This window comes from Lepisma saccharinum, chromosome 4, assembly GCF_977018435.1.
Source record: "Lepisma saccharinum chromosome 4, izLepSacc3.1, whole genome shotgun sequence".
NCBI classification, from domain to species: Eukaryota; Metazoa; Arthropoda; class Insecta; order Zygentoma; family Lepismatidae; genus Lepisma; species Lepisma saccharinum.
In genome coordinates this window covers 56,170,123-56,187,246 of record NC_139232.1, presented here as the reverse complement: position 1 = coordinate 56,187,246, position 17,124 = coordinate 56,170,123, and the positions used below count along the sequence as shown (strand labels likewise).

General features: G+C 39.0%; 1 protein-coding gene across 2 annotated transcripts in view; it reads right to left on the bottom strand.

Annotated features, from left to right (window-relative positions):
- The window catches only part of GlcAT-P (Glucuronyltransferase P), a 245,828-nt gene that overhangs the window by 18,092 nt on the left and 210,612 nt on the right, over positions 1 to 17,124 (bottom strand). For both annotated transcript variants that reach the window (XM_083120528.1, XM_083120529.1), the window contains 3 exons: positions 14,098 to 14,255; positions 12,936 to 13,112; positions 8,563 to 8,676 (listed from right to left, as the gene is read on the bottom strand). In XM_083120528.1, coding sequence (XP_082976654.1) covers positions 8,563 to 8,676; positions 12,936 to 13,112; positions 14,098 to 14,255 — 449 coding nt within the window. The remainder of the gene's footprint in view (positions 1 to 8,562; positions 8,677 to 12,935; positions 13,113 to 14,097; positions 14,256 to 17,124) is intronic.

The following is a 17,124-nucleotide window of genomic DNA, read 5'->3' as shown; positions in this document are numbered from 1 at the left end:
CTTATGGCTCTGTTAACTGCTGTAGACCACTTCGTATGATTGTCATGACATAACATTCTTAGAATTCTTACTATTTCCCCGTTATATCTCTCTATCGGGTTCGAACTTGGATGATACCTAGTAACGTTTATCATCTTAATTCCTTTAAACTTTAAGTAATCTTTAAAGTATTCCGATACAAATTGTGTACCATTATCCGTTAGAATTTTTAATGGAACTCCATAGTGTTTGACAAATCCTTCTTCTAAATATTTTACTATCTCCTATGCTGTAGCCTTCGTGAGGTTATAACATATTACAAACTTACTGCACACGTCTACGCATGTGAGAATATATGTAAATCCTCGCGATCTTGGGAGAGGTCCAATCAGATCAATAGATATCATATCTAGAGGATTTTTTGCAGTTACGTGTAACTCTTCTCTTTCCATTTTTAATTTTGAAGGTTTAGTTTTTATACATAACATACAATTTCTTACATGATCCACCACGTCTCTCTTCATACATTTCCAGAAGAAAAATCTCCGGGCGAGTCTCAATGTTTTATCAATCCCGAAATGTCCAGACTTCTCATGCACTTCTGCGAGTACTTTTTTAATTAGTGCTCCAGGTACGCAGAGTTGCACTTGATTGGATTTCTCTATGCTTACTCTAAAAATCATTCCTTCCTTAATTACATATTTTCCTTCTGTCTTCGCTCTTCTCATTTTCTTTTCGTTTTCATTTCTATCTCCATTCAAGACATTTAGGATGCCGCTTAATTCTTCATCTTTCTTCATGCTTTCTATCCATTCTTGTCTGGATATGTTCCCGAGTTCTTCATCCATGATGGCATTTATGGATAACTTCACCACTTCCTCTGGTTCCTGTGTCATATGTAAAGGAGATCTACTTAGGGCATCTGCAATTTTATTGTCCTTTCCTTTAATATCCACTACTTCGAAACTGTATTCCTGGAGAAGTAATGCCCATCTTGTCAAGCGAGGATTCCATTGCCTTGCAGAGTTCAACCATATAAGACTCTTATGGTCGCAAAGAATTTTAAATTTTCTTCCTTTCAAGTAAACCGCAAACTTTTCAATACCGAATATAATGGCCAAACATTCCAGTCGCTAATGGTATACGCCCTTTCGAACGCCTTCAGTGCACGGCTCGCATATTGAATTACAACATCTTCTCCATCCTCGGTTTTCTGGAAGAGATAGGCCCCTAGAGTATATTCGATGCGTCTGTTCCTATGATGAAAAGTCTTTTAAAATCTGGCTGGCCTATAGCTGGACTAGATTTCAGGTCTTCTTTTAGTACATTAAAAGCCTTTTCCTCCTCTTGTGCCCATTTCCATTTCATATCCTTTCTCAAAAGATCGTATAAAGGCTTGGCTTTTGAAGCGAAATTTCTAATAAATTTGCTCCTCCAATTGCATATCCCTAGGAATCTTTGCAATTGCTTCCTGGTTGAAGGCCTTGGAAAACATTTTATAGCCTCATTTTTATCGCTGCAAAGTCTTACGTTTCCTCCAGATACTATATGCCCTAGGAACTTGATTTCTTTCTTTGTTTACTTCGCTTAACTATATAGCTTCTTCTTCTATCTTGCTGTCATGTTCGTCATTGGAACTTTCCTTTTTCATCTTACAACTTCTACCTTCTATAAGGACCTTCGCTTCTATCTTGTCTTCGTTTTCTTCTATTCTGGAAACATCTACTTCTGTCTTGCTGTCATTTTCTTCTGTTCTTGAAACGGCTACTTCTATCTGAGAAATGCTTTTCCCAATTTTCCTTTCCTGACTTTCATTTCTTTGTTCATTTTCTTCCGCGGTGGATCAGTCAGTAACGCGTCTGACTACCATACTCAAGGTCCCGGGTTCGATCCCCGGCCGGTTCAAATCCGGGAACTTTTCTAACGGTGGAAGCGGCCCCGGCGCCTACCCAGCGTCGAATAACATGGGTACCTGGGGGAAACCCTGGGGGGTAAAGGCGGTCAGGGGCGTGATGCTGATCACATCACCCCCACTCACAACCGGATCAAGAAAGTGTGGGGCGTTACCCCCACACCCCCTATACGCCTTCATGGCGTGGTGCTATGCACAGGGGAACACTTTACCTTTTTTACCTTTATTTTCTTCTCTAATCTCGGAAAACTCATCTTCGCTACTTCTATTCACATCTAAATTCGTACTCTCGATCGACAACGTTGTTTCTTCTATCTTGCTTTCCAGCGACTTTCTATTTCCTTCACACGTTTCATTCAATCTCAAGAACATCTCATGGGTTTCGGACCTCACGGCTTCTAATTTCTTGCTGCTTTCCTCGAACCTTTCTTCCAGCTTCTCTTCTAACTTTCTACTACTTTCTTCTATCTGCATCGATAACTTCTGGAACATTTCTATCATGTTCACATCTTCCGTCTTCTTTTGTTTTTCTTTCATTTTCTCTTCTTCTTTTTTCCTTTCCTTCTCTTCTTTCTCTTTTATCCTTTCTTCCTTGCAATTTTTTCATACGTAATCTCCTCTTTCACTTATTCCTATGTACTTTTCTCTTCTTATCTTCTCACATAGCCAATGTTTCATTTCTTTGCATGAGCTGCATAGGATAGTTTCTTCCTTATTTCCCTCTTTTCCACAGCAGTTTAATATTTCCTTTCTGTCTTCCATTTCCTCTATTATAGTTTCTCTGTCCTCGTCCTCGACTAAATTTGCTTTCTCCATCTTGGCTTTCTCTCTCTTTGCTTTCTCAGTCACAATTCTGCTAGCCGCAACGTTGGTCGCCACTAATGCTACGCCCCTTGTGGGTACGTACTTAAATGTTATTTACCACGGCTACAGATATCTTAATCTCAGGGGGATAGGTTCTTTATTTGAGAATTCCAAATAAGAAAGCGTTTTATAGCCAAGAGGATATAGTAAAATGCGGATCTATATTCTGATAACAACACAAAATACAGAGAATATATATATATATATATATATATATATATATATATATATATATATATATATATATATATATATAATCGAAAAGGTATTCTTTTCTTGTATCTATTTCTTCTATAGGAAAAAGGCTTCTTCTTCCTTGATTATCGAAAAGGCATCTTCTTCTTTTATCATCAAAAGGCTTCTCCTTCTTTTAAAAGGCTTCTTCTTCTTTGATTATCAAAAAAGGCTTCTTCTTCTTTGATTATCAAAAAAGGCTTCTTCTTCTTTGATTATCAAAAAAGGCTTCTTCTTCTTTGATTATCAAAAAAGGCTTCTTCTTCTTTTAATATCAAAAGGCTTCTTCTTCTTTTAATATGGAAAAGGCTTCTTCTTCTTTTATTATCAAAAGGCTTCTTTGTAATATGTAAAAGGCTTCTTCTTCCTTTTTTCTTTTTATTTATTATCTTTCCTTTTTTAAAGCGTAATCTTATTTATGCGCTCGCTATCCCCGCTTCTTTGGCAAACAATACAAGCTATACTTGTAAAAAGAGTAGGGTCGACTAAACTGACAATAGCGCCACCTCCTATTTAATGACCAAAGGGGAATAACCAGGATCGCTAATAACAAGCGCTACCAATGGCCCAGTGCGACTAATAAAGAGCGCAACCGAAAAGTGCTTCGGGGGGTCTAATTTGACACAGCGCCACCGGGGACAAACAACCAAAACACTGACGATGTTCTCCTCGTCAGAAAAATAAAAAGTGATAGATATCTGAATTCGTTCGCTTACTTAATAAGTTTCGTAAACGTTTCATATGCGGCCATATTCTTAATTATTTTAATTTACTATACACAACATTCTATTTATTTCTTTTATAGTATTTGAAGTCTTCTTTTATATATTTCTCAATTTACTATAATATATATAATCCCTCTTCTCCGCTATAAGTTTTTTATAATTTCCTTTGCTCCTCTTTATATAGCGTGCTGCCATCTCTCGTCGATTCCGAGAAACCATTCCTCCTTGCAACTTTCATTGTGTCATCGAAACTGGCACGTGACAAATCTTAGCAGCGAAGACCGGTGAACTAAATCCAAATGAAAATATTCGTCCATCTTTTAGTCGCCCCAACGAAATTCTCCGTGAACACTCCTTTTTCCCATCTATTTCATTAATCCATCACTCATCTACACCATCGTGATTAGTTGGAGTGGTAGAAAGCGTAAGAAAAATACACTACACACACACATACACTAGGTATTAGTGACTGACTGTGCGTTTGCCGAGTCGGCGAAAATCACCTTTAATAAAGATCACGTTTGATAATAAGAGTTCATACCAGAGCAATGATCACAACGATCAATTATAATATGCTACAAAGTGCAATGTTTCTTGCAGGAGTTCGACTTCAGGGTGGATGATATGTGCAAAGTACCAAGTAGGGATGGCCACAAAAATCGGATTTCGAGATCCTATATTCGTTTCAGATGCAACGGATAATCCAGATATTCGGATAGTAGGAAATCAGGATAATCCGGATCAGACTAATACGGGTTTTCATGATATCGGAGTATTCAAATAATCTGTGTATGTAAATTGCTATTTTCTTTTTCAAATTTAGTAGGTTTTTCTGGTCAAGCACCGTATCAAGGTTTGTGGAGGCCCCCATTTTTTATTATTTTCTACTAGGAGCTTTATTAGCTCAATATGTTAAACACCAATTTTAAGCAGTTGAAATGGTAGACCTGATTTTAGAATCAGTAGTCATTCACAATCGAACATATCGCAGATAGGTTTGCAGGGAGAATAGCGCAGTCAAATAAAGTTACAGGACGAAAATTGTAGCACTGTAGCAGCAGTAAAATTCTGTGTCCAAATGTCTACAGCATATTATGAAGAGTGAACACCGTAACTACAATATATAGTAAATACTAAGAGGGTTCAGACGGAAACAGAAAACTGAGCAGTAGACTATACTTAGTGTTTCCCACGAGACGAGACTTTGGCCTGTCTCGTCTCGTGGAAATGCTGTCTCGTCTCGAAAATATTCGTTTGTCTTATGACACATGGTCAATCTCGTCTGGTCTCGAATTTTTAAAAGCCTGTCCCGTCTCGTCCCGTGGGCAACACTAACTATACTTAGGTGCATAATTTATTATAAATGATATTATTTACAATTAAGAGTAAATATGTCACTACATATGCACGGTCCATCTACTGGACAATTACCGACAGGTTCATTGTGGAAATTGTAGTAACTACACTTTCTTCAAGAAAATTCCCAAAGGCTTAACAATTATAGTAGACACACTTTTCTTGCCTTTTATCCATGGTATAAAGTACACTGAGCTTCAGATATCTACAAACAGATCGACTGAGACCTGTGCTACAATTGGATCCAGAAGGATGTAGACATACGAGAATATTGAAGTTTTTTTTTATTTTTAAAATGCAACTTCTTATGTAAGTTTTCACAAGCATAGCCAGCTGGTTAAAATATTTTTTTGGTGGAGGCTCTTCACACCTTCCTTTTGGTGGGGGCCCTGGGGCAATTGCCCCAGTTGCCCATAGGTTCATCCGGTCCTGATTCTGGTAAGAATTCTGCCTGAAATTAAGGAAATAATTACGAAATAAAGGATCCGGACACCAAACTGGGAATGGTATATTCTAAACTGTATCTCTTTTATGTGTTTTTTTTACGTTGGGAAACTTTGTGGATTTATACCGAATTTGCCGAGATCTGTTTTAGGCAAAAAAGTTAAACATTTTTAAAAAATGCGGAGAATCCGTGAAAAGAGTAAATAGACAGATTGAATAAAGGATTTGTAGAGAATTCGTACAGTAGAAATACGAACATGATTACAAAGTAATAAAAAAAAAATATGCGGAGAGCTAGTAAAACGGATCAACGATAAAACTGTACAGATAATGAACACCAAATGTTATCATTCCAAGTAAGCAAGAGATCCTGTCTTCCATGGAAGCCATCTTCTCCAATGCCGATACTGGTGGTCAACAGTGGCTGCAACAAAAGCATCTTTATCTTTCCATCTATACCAATTTTGTGCACCTGGCTACCATTAAAGGCGAGTAATACGCGTATGTGTTTCAAATCGGGAACATCACTTACACTAACTCTGTATCATAATTGATGCATTAGCGCTGAAGCTGTGGTCCTAGTCTCCAAACATGGGTGCATAAGCGATAAACCCTTCTAAGCCCACAGCCTGGTAAATTCGTTTTTAAACGTCGATCCCGAACCCAACAATTTTACTCGTAAATAGCTTTATATATATTTTTTTAACTTTATACGTTAATTAGTGTGTTTCCATGAAATTAAATATTAGTAAATAAATTATGGCATAATCATAGTGAGTATTAGTTCGATTATGACTAGGCATGTTGACAAATTGGGTTTAAATTAGTTGAGAACGATTGGATGTAATGCAATCTTCAGTTTCCTCTTGCAAAAATCATTAAATTAATTTGCTAATTGCTGATTTTCATTGGCATGTTTCATTTCGGACACAGAAAAAAAATCCAATTAGTCAGAAATGTTCAAATTGAATATATTTGTTAATAAAAATTGCTGCGCAAACTAAATTGACCGTGGTGCCAGTCAGTCAACCTCTAAATTTGTAGGCGGGAAGCAAAATCATTTCTTCTTTCTCGCTGGTGAACGCTGAACGAAAGGCCATCTTTCTATGTCGTTGCCAGTTTGGGTTGCACGTCGCTTCAACCCTTCCCACCCTAACTCGAGAACGACCCCACGGTTGTAATCCGAGAAAGAATTTCATCTTATCGCTGTTGACCCTGCTAAGGGTGGCTTTCATTGGGTGACGCATGGTCAGAGTCCTACGACGCTGTTTTCTGGCTTTCGAGTCCAGACCGCCACGGAGGTCGGCGTCCTTATTAGAGACAATGTAAATCACACATAAAAAGTAATTCACATTGATCCATTGATAAAAATAACTCTGGTGCACAAAGTAACCCAAAATCCCAGGATTATTCTGCTGTGGATACAGATGCCAAAGCCTCGTAAGTCTGCAAGAATGTAGTGTCAACGCGCAAGAGAGGTTGACGTTTGAGCGCCTTCTCAGAAGTTCAATCCTTATAACGATTCACGATTTGTTATTTCAGATTCGAATATCGGATTAAACGAATAAAGGTGACCGAATCCAGTGACCTTTCCTGCAATTAATTAATTATACATTGCTATGAAAACGTACTCTTTACTAATTAGCGTATTATCAGCCCTGTAAATCACATTAATCTGCTTCTTCCATGGCATAATGATAACTTTTTCCGTTGCAGAATTACTAGCAACAATAAAATTAATTTAAGTTGCATTTGAAGAGACTGTAATTGCTCTGATGTAATGTTTAGATTTAAAAAAAAAAATATTCTGTACAAACTGACCTTACATTCCTTAGTAACAGAAATATTGAACAGATCGCACTACGAATTCGCTCAAGGATATCCCCTTTAAAGTTTCCCTGTACCTTATGTCTGTCTCGGCGAAGACTTATTTTTTTCTGTCTCTTGTTTCGAAGACGGCGTTTTCTCACGAGGATCAAAGCGTGAACTGAAAGCTTTGCTGTTCATACATATGCAGTAGTTTCTGGGATGCCTCAAGTCTATTTTCTATTATTATTTACAAGGATGCATACTATCGTAGATGGAGCTTTAGAAGGGACAAGGCTCCGAAGCTCCAATATCTCAAGAGGCGACAGAGTATCTTCCTTCACGTCATCTTTAAGTGAACAATTTTTAACGGACAAATATATACATATACAAATATACGTACACACACACACACACACACACACACACACACACACACACACACACACACACACACACACACACACACACACACACACTTAGGACTATAATAAAAGAAACATTCGTAACATTGAAACAACTAGTTCGAATGACTGATAGTTGGTATCACTATGGCTGATTACGCATGCGAAGAAGCTCTAAAATCGTTAAAACTGCCGAGAAGGCGTCAGTCGTCATGACTTGCAGAATTGAAATCTGTACATGGACATGTTACAGAAATACGCCGTAAATCAACTTCCAGAAGGAACAATATTATAGCAAAATGAAGCCCCATGCCATTTTTATCAGGAAAGTCCGACGTTTCTTCGACGACCACTTCAATACAAGATGGATTGAGAGAGGATCTCGGTTCATGACGTGGCCTTCACGGTCACCGGGCCTAACTGTGCTCGACTTTTTCTTGACATATTTTATTCTCTTGTTAGAATCCTGTGCTCAACTCTTGAAAATTAGTAATGCTAGTAACACCAGAAATTGAAAAAACAAGACATTATTCATCCAACATCAACGAGACCCGGGGCAAAATTATGCGAATTTGGACGTTTTGTTTAAAAACAAGGCTCCAGCTCATTGGTCTTTCGGCGGTCGTCAAACCTAATTCAGTTCATGCAAAACGTCAAACTTGTCATCCACACGTAATGCTTTGTATGATCCGTCTGTCATTATCATTCAAGGCTGACGATAAAACATTACGTGTGGACCAGGCTTTCGAAGTGAAAAACGTTCTGGAAAAATCCTTTTTTGACGCGAGTCCACATTCAGTGGAGGCTTAACTAAAGCAGGATCAAAAGATGATCTTACCTTGGTGCAGTTTCCTGCCTTCAATTCAATCTCCTTGGGGTCGAATGGCGCCAAGCTCTTGAGGAAGCCGTCCTCTTCGTACCCAGGCTTATATGGCATGGTGGCGTTCGGTCTCTGGAAGGAGCAACGAAGACAAGCTTTGTAGCGAAAATTAAGAACAGGCTGCAAGTTATGTATTGCAAAATTCTTACATATTTGCAAATTAAGGTTTCCAACTAGTTTCCCTAAACCAAAATACCTGAACTTTTCCACGCGTCTAAATAGTGCCCAGACGACTACACAATACTTTAAGTGTCTTAAACCTGTGGTCCGCGAATCCACAGAGGACCCGCGAAGGCTTGAAGAAATGTTATGAGCTTTTGTACTCGAAAAAAATATACTGCCAATTATTACAGGAAACGAAGGTAAAATATTCCAGGGATAGTTAGAGGTGATAATTTGAAAACATTTTTATCGTTCTGATTAACATTAAGATTGATTACAATACAACAATTCTTAATAAAAATCACTATTATAAAATTCATATTCCCAGATCGTAAGGGAAATCTCTCTTCGAATAATTTCGGGACTCACTATGTATCGATTTGTTTTATTTTACTTCACATTTCAGTCACTTTTTGACTCATTGATAAGATGAAGATGAAAGGTGATAATGAAACTGATGAAATGACAATCACAAGCACACACGGACAGGGGACAACACAAACCTCGCAAAAGACTATACTGGCAGAGCCTTGCTAGGCTACAAGAATACAAACCAGGGTATACTATGTGGAACTGACGTTGATATTTGAGTGCTTACTAGACCCCTCCCCCCATTGGGCTCACGATTGAAGAGAATTCGTTATTTTACAAGTAAGTGCAAAAATATTTGTTAAACGTTCGAGTCGGGAAAATACAGGTATTAAGTATTCGATTTTATTATTACTATTAATTAAAACTTTTGAAATGTAATAAAATGTATTCTGTAATTATAATAAGAGAGACCCTTGATGAGAAAATATTTGATGCACTTTAGGACTTCAAATATTGAGTCAAGTCGTGGGTGTCCGCAACAACAATGAGATATTTAAAGGGGATCTGTGGTAAAGGAAATGTTATGAATCTCTGCATTGACGCACTGTTAATAGTGTTAAGGTTGCAACTTCCAATGTTAAATTTAATATTTATTTATGTAAATATTAAATAAATATCATTATGATATTTATTTAACTGGACAGAATAAAACAACGTTTTTTATTAGAAATATCTTGAACCAAGGAACCCAGAGGAAAGAGTGTAATGTTTCCAGTTCTCAATCCTAGCAAGAAAGGAAGAAAGAAAAATCAAGGACATCTCCATGTTCTTGAATGTTTTTTCATTTTTTTCAAAATTCACCGACTTTGAGGACTTTTTCGCTTAAACGTAGAGTTTGTTGACTTTTTCGGTGGTGCAAGGGAAGCCACTCAAATGTCAACCCCGCACTGAAGCAGGCTAACAAGGCTCTGGCGTCTAGGATCACTTTAATCTTATATCGAAAGCATGGAGCTTATGGATCACACATACGTGTATTGTTCCAGTTCCTACAAAGGAGTTGATCACTAGATTAGTCTTAATAAATTAATTTAAGAAGGAAATGCTTTATTTTATGGTAAATGTTACGTTTACTTTGTTTGTATGAATGGAGCAAATAGCCACTGTGTTCACGTATCTATAATTTTAAAAATCGATCAATCTCTATGTCTACTGATCCGCCAACATACGGCTGGCCTCAATTAGAGTTGCCGTACTCAGAGCCCTCTCGGGTCCGTTTGAAGCAACGGATTGAGCTGAAACTTAGTATAGAGGCGAATGCTGACGAAAAAAAAATAGTTGAAATTTTCACCACCAGGTGCAAATGTGGCGCTTAGAATTAAAATTTTCCCTATTCAATAATCCATTGAAAGCAACAGATTGCACTGAAACTTGGTGTAGAGGCTACGGAGACCGTGGGGGAAGCGAATGCTGACGAAAAAAAAATAGTTTAAATTTTCACCACCCGGTGTAAATGTGGCGCTTAGAATTAAATTCCCCCCTACTCAATAGTCCATTGAAAGCAACGGATTGCACTGAAACTTGGTGTAGAGGCTACGGAGACCGTGGGGGAAGCGAATGCTGACGAAAAAGAGTTCAAATTTTCAGCACCAGGTTGAAATGTGGCGTTGAAGTAAAGTAACAACTAGTAATTTGAGTCATGCTTTTGAAGAGTAAGGCCCGCTTTAGACGAAAGCATCTTCCGTAGCATTTTTCTTAACATGTATGCCATGACCAAAAGCTACCGTGTAAAGTGAGGAATGTTATGGCATTTCAGATGCCATGGCATATTTCATGGCATTTCTCAAGGATAGAACCGGCTCTATTTCCATAGCATTTTTCGTAGCATAACCAATCAGAAGCGACCTCTAGGTCACGAGTGCAGTTGTAATGGCGGCCGCGTGAGATGTAAACAATGTATCACTTCACACTTTTAAAGGACGATAGCTATTGAACCGAGAGCAATATCGTTTCGTATTAAATGGTTTAAGGTAATGAGGAATGGCACTGATTAAATACATACCGTACAACGTTTACTGTACACGAATGGAAGAATATTTTAGCTTTTTCAATTGTAAATACCGTGCACACAGCATTGACAATGTAACTCGACGTGCCTTTCGTGCTGTATGTATTATACATTGTAATTCAAACAGCTAACCGAAATGTTCCATAAAATCTTTTCATGTAAAGTACTATTATAAGATTTTTGGAAGCATTTACCTAGCATTTATGCTAGCAAAAATGTTAAAACGAAAATGCTTTCGTCTAAAGCCGGCTTAAGACAGTGAGATCAAAGGTCGCACGAAGTCATTAACGGTATGTTCTTCACTGTGCACATATTTCAGCGCCACATATGCACCTGGTGGTGACAATTTAAATTCTGTTTTCATTTCACGGCAATCCGTCTCTTCGAACGGGCTCCTTTGAGTAGGACAATTTTAATTGTAGTCACCCGGTATTTGTCCTCGAATGTTAAGCCGCGGGATAAAGACATCCTGGCGTTACAGTCGGGTTGAACAAACGTGAGATGATATTTTAGTGCTCTCGGATGTCAGCCCTTTGCTTTCACTGCTGCGTAAAGAAAATCAATGACTACTTCAAGGTCCCAAAGTAGTCTTTTGGTGAGCTACACTCAGCCGAGGAAAAGTATCACCTGTAGAGCCACGCACCAGTTCTTACTGTTTTCTTACAAATCGCTTAAACGCTGAACCTTCATCTCGATGCGAAAATGAGAACAATAACAACTATACTATTGTGTTTGAGGCGTTAATAGGTTGAACCACTATGCAAATCGCCAACACTTCCTACTCTGCTTGAGGGGCACTTTACAGGAGCTCATAGCGAGAACGCCACCGATTACGTTGTTGAGTTTCTTTTTAAGTCCATTTTATGCATAAACGGCTAATCGGGACTAAACCTACGGTATGTTTGATAGAACATAATTTAAGTCCACTTTATGCACATATAGGCTAATCGGGACTGGGCCTACAGTTTTAAGAGGGATCCAAACCACTGTGCAATGTGCCTCCACCGGGAATCGAACCAGGGACCCCTTGATTACAAGGCGACAACATTACCCCTACGCCAATGGGGAAACCCGTCACCGATTAACTGATTAAGAACACGGTATAAATATTAAGTATTACACGCGAGTCAGCCAACATAATTAAATGTAAACCAATAAAAGTTTAGAGGAATTAAATTAAAAATTATCACTTTCAAGATCTGATTGCATTACAGAAACAATATGTAACATCGCTATGTGCTAAAAGTGACAACAAATTGTAGCTCGGACTAAAAAGGTGATATTGCAGAGGGCAAAGGCGACATCTTTGGAATCGTGGCTACGAGCCGCTGTCATTGAATCCATTCCAGTGGATATTCTGTGGAGTTAGCGTGGCACATATGAGGGGGTCTCCCTTATTGCACAACACTTGAGCAACCTTGCGTTCTGACGTCATGCAAGGATTGCCTACGTTGTTAGGTTAGATTTTATTAGCATAAATACACTAAAATTATTATTTTTTATGCTAAGAGAACTAAACTTAGCCAGCCTAACCTAAGAACTTAGGCATTTAGCCTATAAATAAAAGTATTCTCCGGTGACGTCAGAACGCAATGTTGTTCAAGTGTTGTGCAATAAGAGAGACCCTTGCATGAGCGGAAATATCACATCAACGTTTACCGCCTAGAGAGAGCCCGTAAATGTTCAAGTTACTCTTTCTAGTGCAAACGAACGCCGAACAGTGACCCTGTTTACAATCACGGGAGATACATGTGGACACCCAGTAAATAAATGTGCTTTCACTGTGGTTTACCTGCTTGAGGAACTCCACACTAACTCCGAAGCCAGCCATGTCGACAGGGAACTTCCTATTGGCCACCCACCCATCGTAGAAACCGGCAAACTTCCCTTTCCTCACGACAGGGGAACTCACGCCGAAGCTTGTGATGACTCCCACAGGCCACATTCCTACCCGCTGGACTGTTCGAATCTGCAAAATAAGTACAGCAACACATGGAATCAATATTTACACTTTTGTACTTGAAATGGTTTAAAATAGAGCTTGATCAAATTCATAACATCCCCTGTGTAATCGATCTTGAACCTAAAACGCTTCCAGACAGTTTTTCGGGTCTCACTTATCGCACCCAACGTAAGGGATCTCTTGGTCAAGCGTCTTCTGACGTCAGGCTAAATACTTGAGTAGTTAGGTTAAATGTTATTTATGCTAAGAGATTTAAACGTAACAAGCCTAACCTACCCACGAAAGCATTCCGCGTTTCCGTCAGAAGACGAAAAGAAGCTTGACCAAAAGGTGTTTTGAGTTGAGTGCGATGAGATACCCAGTCTTTCTTGGTTTACGGACATGCGCTGTGCTCTTCTGCGCATACATTTTACTCTGATTGTACGGCTCGCTTACAATATACGACGCACGAGACGTGCACAGGATGTTATGAAAATAATCTAGCTCTATCCAGTATTGAAGAAGCAAAGCTACTACGAAATCAAGCAAAACCTTCTGCTCAAATATTTCTTTTACACTAACCTCACATCTAAAATATTGCAATTTTCACGGCTACAGACTAGATTTTAGGTCATGCTCGCCTTTGAAACAGAGACTTGACTCAGTGGCGGCGATTGGGGGGGGGGGAGGGCACTATGCTAAACCTTATCTACCAATGGAAAGTAAACTGTCCTTGCCCCCAAGTTTTGGCACGTTGTCCCCACAATTTTGGAACCCAATCGCCGCCACTGGTCAGCAGCATTGTAGGTATTTTTGTATCGATTCTAGGGTACATTTGTGTTATCATATGCCTGCCACGCTGAAAACTAAAATGCCTGTAACGGTGACGCTTGTTTTGACAATTACCTGAAATTGAGACTGGACCCAGAAATGGCGCGTAAATTCTTAGAAACTAACAAAGGTAAAATATGAATTTATTTTCTTCATGCATGCAAAAAGTATCCTCACTCACCTCTTCGAAAAGACGGACGTCATAACTATTGTCATCATCTGCGAAGTAGACCACACCGGACGTGGCGTTCTTTCTCACCCACTGCAGCCCCCGGTTTCGGTTGGATACGCCCCTGGGCTTCACTCCCTTTTTGTTCTTGTATTTATCAGGCATGGGAGCTGGAAAGAAACACAGCACACTCAGAAAAGCTGGTAATCCTATAAGCACAGTTGCACGCACACATATTCTCTAATAACAATGATGAAGTCACAAGAAACCTGCTATGCGAGACTATATACTCTATCCATGTATTCTCTGGAGCAAGGCCACGCATAAAGGTAGAGAAGGGTAGAAGTGAGTGGGTCGAGCGAAGCAGTACACTCTGCTGCAAAGGCTAGTAACTGCAGAGTCGACCCCCCCCCCCCAACGCAATCCTCTTCCCTCGACGCTACGACGCCAGGGTTCGAATCCCGGCCTGGGAATGGGTATTTGTGAGTTCTCATTCATCAATTTCATCATATCATTACTTATCCCCATCTTCGCAAATTAGCCAAAAGTGGCACAAAAGCAAAATAAAATAAAGCAAATCAATCAATCTTCCCTCGCATTAGTTCATTCGTAGATCCCTCGTTGATTCACTACTTGGGCAGCTACTTACTTTGGTTCGGTCGCTCCTGAGATTCCCGGGACAGAATATATATAATTTTGAAAATACTTCAATTGGTGATGGTAAGTATCTACGTGCCTTCATGGCAAGGTATGATGGACAGGGACACCTTATAGTAGCTGAAATATACGGTTTCACCGGGAAATAATTCCAACACAAATGTTTTTTGTGCCAGATTGAGCGGAATGGCGTAGTGAATAATATATTAAAAATCCGCCATCTTGGAAAATGGCGGCAAAAATTCAACATAAAAATTAATATCTCGAAAGAGGTGCATTGTACACAAAAAGTGAAGATAACGAAAATGAAAGAACGGAAAATATGCTAGATTATGGTTTTTGTTTGATAGAGCTACCATTAATCTTAATTGAATTAGAAAGATTCAAATATTATCCTAAATTTTTAGAATTAGCGTAAAAGTTCGTTTCTGACACAAAAAAAAAAACAGCAAATAAGTAAGAAACTATGTAATTTACTTTCTAAAGTGACTGAATCAAATTCATAGATTATGATTTCCTCTAGAGATTAGTTTGTGTTTCGTGCCTTAAGAGTCAGGGGTTGAGGAGATATGTAGTTTAATGCAGAGTCATGTGTTTCCCTAAATTTACGTGTTCCATTTCCTATGACATTGGTTGGTTGATTGATTGATTTTTTTTTTTTTTACTCCACTTTTGTGCCACTTTTGGCTAATTTGCGAAGATGGGAATGAGTGACGATATGATGGAATTGATGAATGGACACTCACAAACATACATCCCCAGATTCGAATCAGAGATCCCTGGCATCGGAGCGCAATTATGATATTGGTGAGAACATAATACATTGTTTTATGCAGTGTTTCGTTCACGTCGCGTTTGCTGCTTACATGTTGCTTTTGTTGTTTAAATATGTATGCACACAGTGGCGGCGATTAGGTGTCTTGACTGCGCATGGCAGGGGCACAGCTGACAGCAATTAGAGAGAAGCGTATTGAAACTGGAATTCGGCCAGATTTTTTGGGTCAAATCCACAGGTAGACAAAGCTTAGCATTAAGAGACCATATTGCGAGGACAAAAAGTGTGTATATGGGGAGGGGGGAATGCTCACCATTCCCCTCATAATCACCCCCACTGTCAATACATTGAACTAAAATGATATGGTAAAATACGGTTCTAAACCAGTCACTTTGCCTTAGAGTCCATTGCAGAATTTTTCGTAGATACCTGGTGCTAACATGTTAAATTGCATCATTTCCTCTACATACAGGCCTGCACTTGTAGCACAGGTGTTTTCCCCTGATGCAACAAAAAGGAGAACATTTGCGTAACTGCTTCAAGATTTAAACCCCACTTCCCAATACGCTCGGCTTTAATGAAATTCCCACGAATATCGAGCATCCTATTGTGTTGCAGCCACAGAGCAGCAGTATCCCGTCATCTTTCAGAGTTGAACCAAATGAAGATAAAGATTGTTTATCACCTCAGAGATTGAACTTACATCAGAGTCTATTTCTGAATTGAGCAGGCGAACGATTTATTGAACGTATCTCAGAAATATGCTCATTTGCAATGCACTTTGTTTCTTCAAGTAGCGTGAAGAGTGCTGCATAAACTATAAAATGAGCCCTTGCGCCTCTGGCTATGGCTTCTTCGGATTGATTTGATTTGTTTTAGTTTATATTAGGTCGTTTCCTTTTTTTGGCTAATCACGAAGATAATTCATTGATTGAGTTGGTGTTGTAAGTCCACTTTAAGCACAGTACGTAGTATGTATGCATAGTCCTCTGAAGAAGCCCATACTACGGCTGGGTGGTCTTCACGTCAAGATGAGTTTCCTGAGATATGGTGTTTATCTATTGGCAGATTCAGATCTTCAACAAATCCTTGAGATCATTTACGGAGGAAACACTGTTAAACCTAAGATCACAGGAAAAGCGCCTCACTTCCAAGCAGTACACCTTCGACTGCATTTTGAAGACTAGCGAGGCTCTGGTGTCTGAACTCACAGTCAGTATAATCCTCTGTGGGGTTCGTGGTGTCGTCCATATTGTCCCTTCATCCATATCACCATATTATCATCAGTCATCGTCTTCGCAATTAGCCAAAAGTGGCAGAAAAAGACATAATATAAAATAAAACAAACAGAATCAATCCGAAAAAAAAACATAGTCAGAGGCACAAGGGCTCATTTTATAGTTTATGCAGCACTCTTCACGCTACTTGAAGAAACAAAGTGCATTGCAAATGAGCATATTTCTGAGATACGTTCAATAAATCGTTGACCTGCTCAATTCAGAAATAGACTCTGATGTAAGTTCAAGATCTGAGGTACTCAAAAATCTTTATCTACATTTGGTTCAACTCTGAAAGATAACAGGGCACTGCTGCTCTGTGGCTGCAAT